General features: G+C 41.0%; 1 protein-coding gene across 3 annotated transcripts; it reads left to right on the top strand.

Moving 5' to 3' along the window:
* The first annotated feature begins 63 nt into the window (after positions 1-63).
* Positions 64-17,196, top strand: LOC133610576 (G-protein coupled receptor 20). Of its 3 annotated transcripts, none has more exons than XM_061966966.2 (6): positions 64-167; positions 7,106-7,203; positions 15,612-15,783; positions 15,857-16,113; positions 16,170-16,302; positions 16,367-17,196. In XM_061966966.2, the coding sequence occupies exons 3-6, from the start codon at positions 15,622-15,624 to the stop codon at positions 16,943-16,945; spliced, it is 1,131 nt and encodes a 376-aa protein (XP_061822950.1). In that variant the 5' UTR covers positions 64-167; positions 7,106-7,203; positions 15,612-15,621; the 3' UTR covers positions 16,946-17,196. The 3 variants fall into 3 exon arrangements, with proteins under 3 accessions (XP_061822950.1, XP_061822949.1, XP_061822951.1); XM_061966965.2 differs by lacking the exon at positions 64-167 and adding an exon at positions 1,424-1,565; XM_061966967.2 differs by lacking the exons at positions 64-167; positions 7,106-7,203 and adding an exon at positions 7,230-7,285.
* The last annotated feature ends 237 nt before the right edge of the window (positions 17,197-17,433 follow it).

The following is a 17,433-nucleotide window of genomic DNA, read 5'->3' as shown; positions in this document are numbered from 1 at the left end:
AACATGTCAGCTGGGTCTAAATATAGGGCTCTTCCAAATCCCTCAACTTGACAGAAATGTGTATTAAAACCATCTTTCAAGGTGGCACATATTGTTGGTGTACTTCAGTCAAGACCTGGAAAAAAAATTGCGGGTATGAACAGGGAGAGTTGGAGTTGAAGTTTATTGTAAGTAAAATACTTCTATTTTGCAGCGCTTCACTTTTTCCACATTTTGTTATGTTACAGCCTTATTCCAAAATGGAATAAATTCATTTTTGTCCTCAAAATTCTACACACAATACCCCATACTGACAGAAAAAAGGTTTTTAAAGCTTTTTGCAAACTTATTAAAAGTAAAAATAATCCCATGTACATAAACATTTACAGCAGGCTGGCTGTCCAAAGTCGGGACCCGGGGTGGACCGCTCGCCTGTGCATCGGTTGAGGACGTCTCTGCGCTGCTGACCTGTCTCCGCTCGGGATAGTCTCCTGCTGGCCCCACTATGGACTGGACTCTCACTATTATGTTAGATCCACTATGGACTGGACTCTCACTATTATTTTAGATCCACTATGGACTGGACTCTCACAATATTATGCTAGATCCACTCGACGTCCATTGCACCGGTCGCCAGGGGGGGAGGGGGGTCCCACATCTGCGGTCCCCTCCAAGGTTTCTCACTGTCCCAATGGGTTGAGTTTTTCCTTGCCCTGATGTGGGATCTGAGCCAAGGATGTGGTTGTTGTAACTTTTGCGTTATATAGTTCATGTGTGATGATCATTTGATTTAATTGCTGATAAATTGATCTATTATTATTTACAGCTAAAAAGAGTTAAAAGGGAATTGATTTGATTTATACATGTATTTGATATTGATTATTTGAGAAACACTGACACTGAATTGAGTTGTTTCTACTCAATAGCCTAACAAAGGTTTAACTAAAAGACTGCATGTTCCACAATGCATTGCGGCAAAACCGGATGTTAGAAAAGACCGGGAGCAGGTGCATTGTGGTTGTTGAGATTGAGGATTACGAGCCCACGGGTGATGAATGAATGACAGATAACAAGATATAGAGATCGTTTTGTATGCCATTTTTTTCTTATATAAAGTACAACTTTATTACACATTTTCGACGTCCTGTCCAATACTTTGATCGTAGTTAATCTACATTTTTTGGTGCCGAAAAACCCGGAAAAGGATGAGCGAGGGAGAAGCAAAAGCCGCTGCTCAGATGACAGAAGAGGAACGTAGGACCGAAATGGAAAGAATGAGAAGAAAACGGGGTGCAATCAGAGGTACTACGACACGTCTTTTGAACCAGATAGACGGAGAAATGACCAAGCCAGATCCGGACATTGATCATTTGAGTACTTTATTGGACATGTTGTCCGCGAAGGAGGACAGTCTATTTGAGTTGGACAATGGAATTGAACTGCTCACGGCGTTGGATGACTTGGAACACGAGATCGAAAATACGGAGGACTACAAACAACGTGTCATCTCGTAGAGCCGCGCGCAGCGCATGGTGAAGAAAAAAGAGGATGAAAAACAGCAGCAACACGCATCACCGCAGCAGAGGGTGAGCGACGCTAACTCGGCCAACTCATTAGCATACAGACAGTCTGTAAAGCTACCGAAATTGATTATTGATAAATACAATGGCGATGTCAGTAGATGGCAGGAGTTTTGGAGCCAGTATGAGACAGCTATTCACACGAATGATGCATTGTGCAAACGTGAGAAGTTTACCTACCTGAAAACGTACCTAACAGGAACAGCTGCAAAGGCAGTAGCAGGACTTATACTCACAGATGCTAATTATGACAGTGCTATCACATTATTGAAAAGCAGATTTGGAAGGAAAGATCTGGTGATCAGTGCTCACATGTCAAGGCTGCTGAATCTAACTCCTGTGAAGAAATCCTCTGATGTGCATGCATTAAGGCAGCTATATGATGAATGTGAAATTCAAATTAGGAGCTTGGAGTCACTGGGTGTAGTGTCAGACACTTATGGAAGCCTACTATGCCCAATTTTAATGAAGATGATTCCAGATGACATAGCTCTTGAATATAGCCGTCAGAGGGGAGATGATGATGAATGGAAGGTTGATGAAATAGTCAAATTCCTACAGAAGGAGGTTCAGAGCAGGGAAAGAGAACTGCAAATGACAACGTCATACACCCAGAAAGAACACAAACCAGAAAGTAAGCCATGGAAGCAGTTATGCTCATCCAATGGCACAAAAATGAACAGACCCAGCATGCAATCTGCTGCTGCACTGCATACAGTCAGCCAGAAGACACATAACTGTATATTCTGTGACAGTGCAGAACACAAATCTGAGCATTGCCCTACTAACAGCATTCCTGAACGCAAAGAAAAGATCAAGAAAATGGGAAGATGTTTCGTGTGTCTGGGACAGAAACACATTGCAAAAACATGCAAAGTGAAGGATGCATCATGTAAAAAATGTGGAAGGAGGCATCACATTGCTGTGTGCACCGGTGAGAAAAGTGAGGTGCAGCCCCCCAATGTTAAAGAAGAGGCTATTGTTTCCTCAGTCATTCCTTACTCAGCGAAGATTAAACAAGATGGACAGAACACTGTGCTGCTACAAACCGCTAAGGCATGGGTAGGAGGCCCATTAGGCAGAAAAATGGCTCGCTGTTTACTCGATGGAGGGAGTCAGAGAAGCTTCATCCATGAAAACCTTGTGAAGAGCCTGAACTTACCAGTAATAAGACAAGAGACACTCACTCTTCACACGTTTGGCTCCTCTGTACCCACAATGTCACAACGCAACACAGTGAAAGTCATATTGGAGAATGTCTGGGACAACCAGCAAAGAATTGAAATTGAGGCCTTAGAAACACCTCAGGTGTGCTCAGCTGTGATGAAAGTTCCCGGTGACCAGATTCAACATGAGCTCAAGAAAAAGGGACTACAACTGGCAGACTTCCCAGATAATGATGATGATCCATCTGTCCTGATAGGAGCAGACTACTATTGGCAAATTGTCTCAGGAAGAGTGGAGCGACTGACAGAGACATTAGTTGCACTGGAGAGCACATTTGGATGGTCTGTGCAGGGACCAGTGTGCATGTCAAGTGTCGCTGAGGCAACCTGCATGTTCATTCCACTTGAAGAGGACACACTTGTCTCCAAGCAACTAAGTGCATTCTGGGAAATTGAGTCTCTGGGAATCACAAGTGAAAACACACAGAACCCAGCAGAAGAAATGGCTATGCAGATGTTTGAGAGAACAACAACTTTCAAAGATGGACGATATCACGTGGAGTTGCCATGGAAACCAGAAAAAGCAGCGCTCCAAGACAACTACAGAGTTGCTAAAAAACGATTTGAAGGTCTGAAGAAAAGACTGAAGAAGGATGTTACATTCTACAGCAGATATAATGAAGTAGTGGAGGACTATTTACAGCAGAACATTGCAGAGGATGTGCCAAAAGACAACGCAAGTACAGACAACGTGGAATACTACTTACCTCACCACGCAGTACTCAGAGAAGACAAAGTGACCACGAAGCTGAGAGTAGTGTTTGATGCGTCATCTCATGAAGATGGCAGTCCATCCCTCAATGACTGTCTGCTCACAGGACCAAACCTGAATCCAGATCTCCTTAGTGTCCTCATTAAATTCAGAAAAAATGAAATCGCATTTATGTCAGACATAAAAAAGGCTTTCTTGCAGATCTCCATAGTGGAGAAAGACAGAGACGCAGTGAGATTTCTGTGGCTCACAGGCCCACCAAGCGGAGAAGAGGATGGAGAGCTGCGTGTGCTGCGGATGACCAGAGTGGTGTTTGGGGCCTCCCCAAGTCCATTCCTACTCGCAGCTACAATCAGAAAACACCTAAAACAATATGAAACAAAACAACCACAGGTTGTAGAGACACTAAGAGAGTCACTTTACGTCGATGATTTTATTGCAAGCGCACACAGTGTTGAAGAGGCCTACCATGTGACAGCAACTGCAACCCAAATGCTGTCAACCGCAGGCATGGACCTCTGCAAGTGGATGACCAACTCTCATGAGCTGGAGAAGAAATGGAAGGAGGGCACAACAGACCACACACTGGCATCGGAGACACACGGAGCTGTGCTCAAGGTGTTGGGCCTAATGTGGAGACCAGAAACAGATGACTTCACCTTTGACCTCAGACCGCTATTGAGCATCTTAAAAGAAAAGAAGAACACAAAGAGAAGTGTTCTGCAGTCAGCTGCACGCATCTATGACCCACTCGGGTTCCTGACACCTTTCACAATCAGAATCAAGTGCATGTTTCAAGAAATGTGGGAGAGAGGACTCTCCTGGGACGAAGAGCTACCACCTGACCTGACTCAAGAATGGCAACAGTGGTGTTCAGAACTGCCCCAGCTACACCAGCTCGCCATACCAAGGTGGTATCAAACAGACATGCAGCCAGAAAATAAACATGCCCTAACACTACATGTGTTCTGCGACGCAAGTGAAAGAGCTTACAGTGCTGCAGCCTACCTACAAGGTGAATCGCCAGACGGAGAACCTATAATGAGCCTAGTCGCTTCCAAATCAAGGGTGGCTCCTCTCAAGAAAATGACACTGCCACGCCTGGAGCTCATGGGAGCTGTGATTGGAGCGAGACTAGCCAACAACTTGATGACGACTCTAAAACTGGAACCAAATCAGATAAGAATGTGGACAGACTCTATGATTACACTGCATTGGATTTGCAGCTCAGTTCAGAAGTGGAAACAGTTTGTTGCAAACAGAGTGACCGAGATCCAGTCACTGACCAACCCTGAGAGATGGTCACACATCCCAGGGAAGATAAATCCAGCTGACCTCCCCACAAGAGGACAAAGTGTTGTAGGGCTGATACAGAACCACCTATGGTGGAACGGGCCCAGCGTTCTGACATCAACTGATCAGTCAGAGGAGACTGAAAATGACAATGTTCTAGACAAGGTGAATGTAGAACTAAGGTCCAGCCAACAGATCACTGTACAGCTTGCTGCAAATGACACAGACCCCACTGAACCAGTGTTAGAACTGGAAAGCTACAGCAAGCTGAAAAGAGTCCTCAGAGTGACAGCCTGGGTAAAGAGATTCATAGCCAATGCTCAAACAAAAACAAAGAAAAAAGGAGAACTAACTGCTGACGAGTTCTTCAAGGCAGAGATCACTCGAAGATGGAAGTACAGACGGAGACTCACAACCAGCTTCTGGACCGCCTGGCGCAAGGATTACCTACTGGACTTGAAGTCAGCGCACCGCTGGGACACACCGACACCCACACCACTGAAAGTGGGTGACGTTGTACTCATTGGAGAGGACAACACCCCCAGACAAACCTGGAAACTGGGAAGAATCACAGAACTGTTTACCGGCAGAGATGGACTTGTCAGGTCGTGCATAGTCCGCACTCCCTCAGGGACTTTGTTAAGAAGACCTATTCAGTTACTGTACTGTCTTGAGATTTAGATGAACGTAGTTCATGGGGGGAGGATGTTGTAACTTTTGCGTTATATAGTTCATGTGTGATGATCATTTGATTTAATTGCTGATAAATTGATCTATTATTATTTACAGCTAAAAAGAGTTAAAAGGGAATTGATTTGATTTATACATGTATTTGATATTGATTATTTGAGAAACACTGACACTGAATTGAGTTGTTTCTACTCAATAGCCTAACAAAGGTTTAACTAAAAGACTGCATGTTCCACAATGCATTGCGGCAAAACCGGATGTTAGAAAAGACCGGGAGCAGGTGCATTGTGGTTGTTGAGATTGAGGATTACGAGCCCACGGGTGATGAATGAATGACAGATAACAAGATATAGAGATCGTTTTGTACCGTTTTGTATGCCATTTTTTTCTTATATAAAGTACAACTTTATTACACATTTTCGACGTCCTGTCCAATACTTTGATCGTAGTTAATCTACAGTGGTTGTGGCTTGTGCAGCCCTTCGAGACACTTGTGATTTAGGGCTATATAAGTAAACATTGATTGATTGATGAAGAGTGCTTGGGAGAAGGTTTTATCCAGGATGTCTCTGTATATTACTGCAGTCATCTTTCTCTCTATCCTGACTAGTCTCTCAGTTACTGTCGCTGAAAAACATCCCCACAGCATGATGCTGCCACCACCATGCTTCATTTTAGGGACGGTATTGGCCTGGTGAGGACCGGTGCCTGGTTTCCTCCAAACATGATGCCTGGTCTTCACGCCAAAGAGTTCAATCTTTGTCTCATCAGACCACAGAGTTTTGTTTCTCATGGTCTGAGAGTCTTTCAGGTGTATTTTGGAAAACTCTAGGCGGGTTGCCATGTGCTTTTTTACTAAGGTTTTTTTTCTGTCTGACCACTTTACCATATACAGGCCTGATTGGTGGATTGCTGCAGATATGGTTGTCTTTCTGGAAGGTTCTCCTCTGTCCACAGAAGAATGCTGTAACTCTTGACAGCGTGACCATCGGGTTCTTGGTCACCTCCCTGACTACGGCTCTTTCTTCCCGATCGTCCAGTTTAGAAAGCCGGTCAGCTCTACGAAGAGTCCTGGTGCAAACATTTCTAAAAAGATAAAATAAAAGAATCACATTATGGGGTCTTGTGTGTAGACTTTTTGAGGACAAAAATGACCGAATGCAGCTGAGATAGGCTCCAGCACCACCCGCCATCCCGAAAGGGACAAGCGGTAGAAAATGGATCGCTGTAACATAACAAAATGTGGAAAAAGTGAAGCGCTGTGAATACTTTCCGGATGCACTGTATGTCCCATTTTCCATCTATTTATTATCTATGTTGCTAATCCGGTTCAGAACCACAAACTGGAGCCTAACCCAGCAGGTTTTCAACTTAATTTGGTTTTTCCATCAAATTTGTAGAAACCACTTATCTTCAGGGTCACAAGCTGAAACCGTTCTAGTCTACTGAGCAAAGGACTCTATTTTTGTTTAAATCAGATTGTTTTCCAGTTATCCAATATCTATGGCTCTTTTCTTTTTGGTCGCCAGGAAGGTGAAGCCTCTCCCAGCTGACCATGGGCTAAGGGCTAGAATGTGATGTGATCATTACATCCATCTAATTTATATTCCACTTTCTCTGGTTAGGGTTGCTGGGAGTCGGGAGCCAATACCAGGCTGTATTTGGTCTTACGTCACCTTAACACTCGCTTGCTTGGGGAGTGAAAAGGAGGAGAGAGTGAGGGGTGAGTACATTACATCTTTTCAGCAATGTGACTACGTGCTTCACATCCCGTCTGACTAATTCTTTTCTCAGTTGTCCGTCGGGTAAGAAACTTCATGTTTTGGTCTTTTTCTGGACTTTGTTGACTTTTTAAGAATTACTGTGCACTGCTTGGCCACTTTATTATGTACTGTAACTGTACACACTTCAAAATTAATGTGCCTGTGCAGAAATGTTCAACATTTTTAATTCATTTTTCATGTGTTTATTAATGTAATTTGCCTAAGGTAACTAAATAAGGCATGTACAATACGAGTGACACTTCTGAGCATGATGCAGTGCAGGACAATGTTAGATACGTTTTAATAGTGTCAACTTCGGCAAGAAAGCAACTTGTCCTGCTGTATTTGGCGACGGCAAAACTTTTATTGCCCTATTTATAGTTTGGCACTTCAAACATCTTCCTTAAGTCAGCAGTGTGGAGGATGGGGGTTCTTACTCTGAGGACTGTACGTGTGCTGTTTAAAGTAATGCATAATGTACCTCCTGTTGTTTAAAGTGTCACATCCTTTCAGCCAGCACATAAAGATTGATGAGCACATTGTTTATACATCTCAGAATTCCTCAGTCTGGATTATTTCCCTCTGAAGTCCTTTCAAACAAGAGGGGTCATTCCTCAGTCATTTACTTTTTTGGCATCATCACAGTTATAATAATTCAAAAGAAATAACAATTGTATGAAAGGATGCTGAATAGATGTGTTCTTCTTCATTTAACCACTGAGAGCACTGTAGACACTAAATTGCCAGAGCAGAGTATGGCCAACTAAACGAGAGTCGCCATCTTTGCTACCAAGGACGTGTGCGGCTGTGTCCGGAAGCATGCAATTGCTGTCGTTTTGACGTTAGAGTGCCTGACAAAATAAACCGAGATAATAAATCTAAATGCAGTACTAAACATACAGCAAATGTCTTTTATTATTGTAGTTATTTATAGGCCTCCTCCTTCAAACGTGTTTTTTTTTTGTTGAAAAGCTGGAAATTGTATTGAAACAACTCCATCCACCCATCCATTTTCTACCGCTTATTCCCTTTTGGGGTTGCGGGGGGTGCTGGAGCCTATCTCAGCTACAATCGGGCAGAAGGCGGGGTACACCCTGGACAAGTTGCTACCTCATCGCAGGGCCAACACAGATAGACAGACAACATTCACACTCACATTCATACACTAGGGCCAATTTAGTGTTGCCAATCAACTTATCCTTTGGAGGTGGGAGGAAGCCGGAGTACCCGGAGGAAACCCACGCACTCACGGGGAGAACATGCAAACTCCACACAGAAAGATCCCGAGCCCGGGATTGAACCCAAGACTACTCAGGACCTTCGTATTCTTGCAAAAGACGTGATGATAATGGGTGACTTAAATGTTAATTGGGAAGTTAACAATGTTAGGAAAAGTTTGAAAAAGGTTATGAATGATATGGATATGACTCAAGAATTACAAACTCCACCAGCACCCGGATTGATTTAACTTTTACTAATAGGCCAGAAAGGATCTTGAAGTCATTCAATATGCTCACAGGAATGTCTGATCACAGTCTTATAATGGTCACAAGAAAATTAAACAAAAAGCGCTTCAAACCCTTGGCCGCTACTGAACTCTATAGGATACCAAAACAGGAACAGCAAAACTTCCAAGATTCAATCAAGGAAATAAACTGGGATGAATTGCTCACTGGCAAACATTTAGATATGGACTGTTCTAATATGGCCAACAAAATACAATAAATTATTGTACAATTTGCACGGATAATTAAACTAAAAGCTAAAAAGAATGGCTTTGCTGGCTAAATGAATTTATTCTGAAACTCATGAAAGAACGAGATCACTCTTTGAAGTTGTCAATCCAACTAGGACACAACAGACAACAATTTATTTCATTGATATATAGGGTAGTGAGAGAAATAAGAAAATCTAATGCTGACTTTTTCATATCTGCCTTGAACAGTGCGAGGGGGAATTCTAAAATAACCAGGAATTATATTAAAAACTATTGGGTAATTCCCCCAAAAAACAACACTAATGCAAATTCAATTAAATGGAAATGTCTTGACAGAACCTCAAGTGATGGCTGATGCTTTCAACAATTACTTCATTGACTCGGTGTCAGAAATGTCTGATAAGTTGACACTAAAGCAAAGGAGTGAATACCCTGCATTGTCTGCAACGCAGTCCTTTACCATTACAAATATCACTGAGACTAATCACTCAAACCATCTTAAGCAAATTATGTTTTTGGAATGGACCCCAACATGCTCAAAGATCTAGGTTCAGCTCTTGCCACTCCTATTGCCTCAATCATTAATCTTTCAATTTTTTCCAAAGACCTGGAAATCTGCTATTGTTACCCCTGTATTTATATCCGGTGACTCAACTTCTCTGCATAAATACCGCCTAATAAGCGGAAAAATCGATGGCACAGCAGATTGTCCATCACTTAATCAGCAGTTGCCCCTTCCTCCACACCATGCAGTTTGGTTTCAGATCCAAGCATTCCACTGAAATGGCTACATGCCTCCTTATTGAGAAAACACAATTATTTCTTGCTAAGGGTGGAGTTGAAGGGGTGTTGTTTTTGGACCTCAGGAAAGCATTTGATACAGTAAATCATTCTGTTCTTCTTACCAAGCTCTCAAAATTTAACTTCTCTCAAAATGCTGTAAACTGGATTAAATCGTATCTGCATGATCGAACACAATCTGTATCAGTTAACAACTGCAGATCTCACTCTCTTAGGCTAACCTCCGGAGTCCCTCAGGGGTCAATATTAGGCCCCCTTTTATTTAGCCTCTATATTAATGATTTGCCCACTGTTTGTCCTGAAGCTGAATGCTTAATGTATGCAGACGACTCGGTTTTCTTCCTTCATGGTCACACCAAAGACATTGTTGCTGCTAAACTCCCTAAAACAATGTCCTATGTTACAACTTATTATTTATTAGCCTTTATTTAACCAGGTAAAATCCCATTGAGATCAAAGATCTCTTTTCCAAGGAAGACCTGGCCAAGAGGGCAGCAGCAAGGTTACATTAAAAACAGTAAACAAATACATAAAACATCACATTTACAACATTAAAACTTGCTCACATGACAACTTGGTTGCAGGAGTGCTGTCTGCAGCTAAACCTTTCTAAAACTGTGGGCATGTATGTAACTAAAACAAAAAAAGGATCATCTGACATATATTAATGGAGAAAGAATACACATTTTCAGCCAATATAACTATCTTGAGTTAATAATTGATTCAGAGCTTTCCTTTAAAGCCCATATTGGCAAATTGTGTAAAATAATCAAGTTTAATCCTTTCGTGCAATTCGAAATGAAAAGTCAACTGAAGCTGCAAAATTGTATTTGCATTCGATGATTTTCAGCCACTTCAACTATTGCCTTACCAGCTGGTCTCAGGCTGGTCAGAGTTAAAAAAAAACCACTATTAGAAATCTTGTAAAAACAAGCAATTAAGGTTATGGATACAAAACCTAGGCGCTATCATCACTGCCATTTAAAGAAAATACAGTATTTTAAACTGGGACAGTCTTCACACATTTGCAGACTTAAAAGTGACCTATAAAGTACTGCATGAATTGGCTCCAGATCCTCTGGCAGAGTTCATCAGCCAAAGAAACAGCCATGAGCGTGTCACTGGAGGCTCTGTCAGAGGCGAATGTTATATTCCTCTGCGCAGGAGCACTTTCAGTGAGTCGGCCTGATCAGCAAGGAGTGCAAATGTGTGGAACTCAGTACCTGAGGAGGTTAAACTGGTCACAATTTACAAGGCCTTCACAAAAACATTCAAAATGTGGCTTATCAATGCCTACAGCTGCCTGCACTAAAAGACCAGCCTGTTTTGATGCTAAGATAAATGTTATGTTGTGATGTTGTATTTTATTTTTTAACATGTTGTATATGTGTTGTGTGCTGTGTTTTCTTTTTCTCTCTCTCTCTTTTCTTTTTCTTTTAAATTGTAATTTCACTGCCTTTTCTACATCATGGCCAGGGGACTACAGATGAAAACTAGCCTTCTGGCTAATTCTGGCTTTTTTAACCATGTGTAGTCATGTGTTTTATGAAATCGCATTGTCTCCTTTGAAATAATCTAATCTAATCTAATCTAATAATCTAACATAAATTGACCATAAAACATGCTTTTATTTCGTCAAAGTTTAATTTTGCGTCCCTATCTGATGCACTCAGGGCGGTATAGCTCGGTTGGTAGAGGGGCCGTGCCAGCAACTTGAGGGTTGCAGGTTCGATCCTCGCTTCTGCCATCCTAGTCACTGCCGTTGTGTCCTTGGGCAAGACACTTTACCCACCTGCTCCCAGTAAATGTAACTTAGATATTGGGTTTCACTATGTAAAGCGCTTTGAGTCATTAGAGAAAAAGCGCTATATAAATATAATTCACTTCACTTCACTTCACTCTGCCTCTGCATTCATGCAGTGTTCAGAGCACCCAACATGCACCTGACAGTGCAATGTTATTCTTTCTCTAGCCATGATGTATATTGCTATGCCACTCATATTAATTCATATTAGGGAATAATAATATTATACAGTACTTGAAACACAACTCAAGGTTAATCTTAACTATTAGGACTCATTAACTATTGTTAATATTACTTGTAGTATAGTATAGTGGGGTGTGTTTATATAGTATTGTATTTTTTCAGGGTTTTTTTTGGGGGGGGGATAGTTTTTACCTCCATTTTAAATCGTATACATTTTAGTTCCTATAAAATGTTAAAAGTGTAACCCTTAACACTTGATTTGAATGTTTTATTATTTTCATCATGCAAATACTTTTTGTTTATGATGTTCCTATTTATTTGTATCCAAAAAAAATAATGCGTTCATCTGCTCCATTTTAGAGGGACCAATTTTGGCCTATCCTAACAAAACATAAACATGATATTTTACAGTAAATGTTTGTGATTCTTGAATGATTATAATATGTACGTTTTTCCTTATATAGGTGAAACTAAAAAAAAAATAGAATATTGTGCAAAGGTTTATTACAGCAATTATATATATACGTAGTGAAACTAATATATGACAGAGTGCATCAGGAAAGTATTCACAATTGAATAAATTCATTTTTGTCCTCAAAATTCTACACACAATACCACATACCGTATATTTCATAAGTCGCAGTTTTTTCATAGTTTGGCCGGGGGGTGCGACTTATACTTGGAGCGACTTATGTGTGAAATTATTAACACATTACCGTAAAATATCAAATGATATTATTTAGCTCATTCACGTAAGAGACTAGACGTATAAGATTTCATGGGATTTAGCGATTAGGAGTGACAGATTGTTTGGTAAACGTATAGCATGTTCTATATGTTATAGTTATTTGAATGACTCTTACCATAATATGTTACGTTAACATACCAGGCACGTTCTCAGTTGGTTATTTATGCCTCATATAACGTACACTTATTCAGCCTGTTGTTCACTATTCTTTATTTATTATAAATTGCCTTTCAAATGTCTATTCTTGGTGTTGGGTTTTATCAAATAAATTTCCCCCAAAATGCGACTTATACTCCAGTGCGACTTATATATGTTTTGTTAAATATCTGCTGCCTTCAAGTTCCCAATGAGTACTAGTAGACTTCATGATCCGTAAATGGAGAAAAATTGGAACCACCAGGACTCTTACTAGAGCTGGCCGTCCAAACTGAGCGAACGTGGAAGAAGGGCCCTATGAGGTGACCAAGAACCCGATGGTCATCTGTCAGAGCTACAGCATTCCTCTGTGGAGAGAAAAGAACATTCCAGAAGGACAAAATGCGCCTGAAAGACTCTCAGACCATGAGAAACAAACTTCTCTGGTCTAATGAGACAAAGATTGAACTCTTTGGCGTGAATGCCAGGCATCATGTTCGGAGGAAACCAGGCACCGGTTATCACCAGGTCAATACCATCCCTACAGTGAAGCAAGGTGGTGGCAGCATCATGCTGTGGGGATGTTTTCAGTGGCAGGAACCGGCAGACTAGTCGGGATAGAGGGAAAGCCGAATGCAGCAATGTACAGAGACATCCTGAATGAAAACCTGCTCCAGAGCGTTTTTGAACTCAGGCTGGGGCGACGGTTCATCTTTCAGCAGGACAATGACCCCCCTAAGCACACAGCCAAGTTATCAAAGGAATGGCTTTAGGACAACTGTAAATATCCTTGAGTGGCCCAGCCAGAGCCCTGACTTAAATCAGATAGAACATCACTGGAGAGATCTGAAAATGGCTTCGCACCGACGCTTCCCGTCCAACCTGATGGAGCTTGAGAGGTGCTGCAAAGAAGAATGGTCGAAACTGCCCAAAGATAGGTGTGCCAAGCTTGTAGTATCATATTCAAAAAGACTTGAGGGCGTAATTGCTGCCAAAGGTGCATCAACAAAGTATTGAGCAAAGGCTATGAAAACTTATGTACACGTGATTTCTTATTTTTTATTTTTTTTTATTAATTTGCAAAAATTTCACTTTGTCATTGGGGGGTATTGTGTGTAGAAGTTTGAGGACAAAAATAAATATATCAAATTTTGGAATAGGACTATGACATAACAAAATGTGGAAAAGGGAAAGCATTGTGATACTTTCCGCCTGCACTGTTGGTTCATACAATGCAACTCAAGATATTTCAAGCCTTCTTTTTATATAAATTTGATAATTATGGCTTACAGCTTATGAAAACATAAAATCTTGGAAAATTTGGGGTTTTAAATAAATGTAAAACAGAATCATCAAAATGAAAATAAAATAAAGAAAGACTGGACATATCTCACTTTACATGTAATGAGTTTATATCAATATATATATGTGTCACATTTGAAGTTGAATTGCACGATAATCACATGTTTGGAGTTTCACGGCATATACTGTGTATATATATATATATATATATATATATATATATATATATATATATATATATATATATATATATATATATATGAAATGAAATAGTTCTAATAAAAGCATGCTGTTGTGAGGGACATTTTAAAAATCTACCAATTTTGATTCCCTGCCAGTTAAAGTTAAAATTTGACATTACGTTACATTGTATATTGAATTTTTATATTAGTATTTTATATTTTATTATGTATTTTTTCATTATTATCATGTATATTGATGGTTTAGACGTGAGCTTTACTCGATAAGGCACCATACATGCTTCCATGCTTGATCAAGTGACACAGTTCTACAATACTGTACATTTCTTTTTTTAAACATATATTTTTTTATTATTATTATAATCATTTATTATTTTTACATTATTAGATATACTTTGGCCTTTACCAAATATGGTTCCATGCTTAAAAAAAGTGAAAACATTATATAATACTGTGCATTTTTCAAACATGATTATTAATCTCATTTGATATTTCTACATTATCATTAAATATATTTTTGGCTGTAAAGAAGTCAGCGCCAAATGTGCCAAATATGGTTCCATGCTCGATAAAGTGTTACAATTCTACAATACTATTTATTTGTATTTTTATTCTTAACATTTAATATTTTTTACATTATTATTAGGCTTAGTTTTTGGCTCGAAGAAGTGAACGCCATTTTAAAAAGATACCAAATATGGTTCCATGCTTGATTAAGTGATACAACTTAAAAACAAATGTTTATTATTATTTATACATTTTACATTATTAAATATATTTTGCTCTTAACCAAATACACTTTCAATGCTTAATAAAATGATAAAAATATACAATACTGTAGATTTTATACACGTTTAATACTCTTATTAGATATTTTTACATTATTATTATTATTATATATGGTACCATGTTAAAAAAGTGATAGCAGTATACAATACTGTACATTTTTAAACATGTTTATTAATCTTATTATTTGATATTTTTACATTATTGTTTGATATAATTTTGGCTTTAAAGAAGTGAGCTACATTTCAAAAAAGGTAGCAAATATAAAGTGTTACAATTCTACATTACTATTTATTTTTTTGTTATTCTTAATATTTCATATTTTTACATTATTACGAGGTATAGTTTTTGGCTTGAAGAAGTGAACGGCAATTTAAAAAGGTACTGAATAAACACCGTACTTGTTTTTTTTAAACATATATTATTATAATTATTTGATATGTTTACATTTTGTACATATGAAGTGAACTCTATCTTAGAAATGACAAAATATGGTTTGATGCCTAATAAAGCGATACAATTATTCAGTACCGCACATTATTTAAAACATTTTTATTATTCTTATAAATTGGTATTTTTACATTATTGTTTGATATACATTTAGGCCTTGAAGAAATGATCTTCATTTTACAAAGGTAGTAAATAGCTAATATATACTAAGCTACTACGCTTAATAAAGTGTTCCTCCTCAGCTCCCTCCCAATGGAGCTTCTTCTTGACACCGCCGCCACCTCTATGTCTGAGACCCCCGTGACCTCTGACACTGCCAACTGCAGCGGGTGGGGGGCGCCCTACCTGCACAAGTTAGCTCACCTGGACATGCAGCTGTATTACGACTTCTACGCTGTGTGGGTCTCCCTCATGGTGAGGCCATGGAGAAACAAAACATGAATGTGTGCTCATTTGCATATATTTACATAATGATTTGACCTGGCAGGTGTGCAACGGCGTGATGCTGGTGCTGGGCGTGGTCCTCAACGGCCTGGCTCTGTACGTCTTCTGCGGCCCGCACCACGCGCAGTCGGCGTCGGTGGTGTACACGGTGAATTTAGCTGTGGCCGACCTGCTGGTGGCGCTGTCGCTGCCCGCCCGCATAGCCCTGTACCACAGCGGCGGGCGCTGCGAGGCTTGCGCTTACGTGCACGCCTTCAGCTACTTTGTCAACATGTACTGCAGCATCCTCTTCCTCACCAGGTGGGTGGTACCGTACCTCAGTATCATCATGCCTCGTCATCGCTGTCTCCTGGCAGCATCTGCATCGATCGCTACCTGGCCGTGGTGCACGCGTCGTGCACGCTACTTCCGTGGAGGAGCACAGGTGCGGCCAGGTGTGTCAGTGTAGTCGTGTGGACGCTAGCAGTGGTGGTCACCTACTCCTTCCAGGTCAACACACGCGAACACACTCACAAGTCAATAAAGATTCCAATAATTGTTAACCCTGTTACAGACAACGGCGCTTGAGCTGAGCACTTCCTGCGTGGTCCTTCCTGCTCTCTTGTACGTCACCATCCTGGAGTTCCTGCTGCCCCTGCTGGCCGTGGTGGGCTTCACCCTGCGCGTGGCCTGCTTCCTCTCCACCGGCGGGGGTCTGACGGCGCACCAGCACAGCAGGGCGAGAAAGGCGCGCGCCGTCAAGCTGCTGACCGCCGTCCTCCTCGTCTTCACCGTCTGCTTCACGCCATTCCATGTCCGCCAGGTGCTGGTGTACTCCGGCGTCCGCGTGGGAGCCGAGGGTCTCCCGGCGACGGGGCACGTGCTGGCTTACCACATTACTGTGACGCTGAGCAGCCTGAACAGCTGCCTGGATCCGGTGGTGTACTGCCTGGTGACGGACAGCTTCAAGAGGGTGTGGAGAACACGCAGGAGAGGAGGGGAGGCGGGGCTTAGCAAGAGCGCGGGCGCGGCCGTGGCGATTGCTCACAGGGTGGCTGCGCTCACGCTGACCAGCGCGCCCACATCCCCCGATACCGCCGTCGTGGATCACAAACATGCACACAATTGTGTGTCTGTGGGAACTGTCCAATAACACAGAAGTGAGGTCAAAGGTCACCTGCTGCGTTTCCTGGGCTTCTTCCACACTAAAGTCATCTGAGCACTGAGGAACGGTCTGTCTCAAAGTACAGGACCATGAGAATGAAACATGTTCCAAGATCATCCATTAGAGTGCAGTATACCATTATATATTGTACTTTGTCAGGGGTGTCCAAACTTTTTCCCACTGAGGGCCGCATACTGAAAATAAAGCATTTGGGGACCATTTGGATATATATATATATATATATATATATATATATATATATATATATATGGCAAGTTTCACTGCAATAAGGCACTTTTTTTTGGTAGCCATCCACAAGCTTCCGGTTGAAGTTTTGACCACTCTTCTTGACAAAATTGGTGCAGTTCAGCTAAATGTGTTGGTTTTCTGACATGGACTTGTTTCTTCAGCATTGTCCACACATTTAAGTCAGGACTTTGGGACGGCCATTCTAAAACTTTCATTCTAGCCTGATT

The sequence above is a fragment of the Nerophis lumbriciformis genome, linkage group LG11, assembly GCF_033978685.3.
Source record: "Nerophis lumbriciformis linkage group LG11, RoL_Nlum_v2.1, whole genome shotgun sequence".
In the NCBI taxonomy this organism is placed as follows: domain Eukaryota; kingdom Metazoa; phylum Chordata; class Actinopteri; order Syngnathiformes; family Syngnathidae; genus Nerophis; species Nerophis lumbriciformis.
This window is presented reverse-complemented; position numbering and strand designations above follow the sequence as displayed.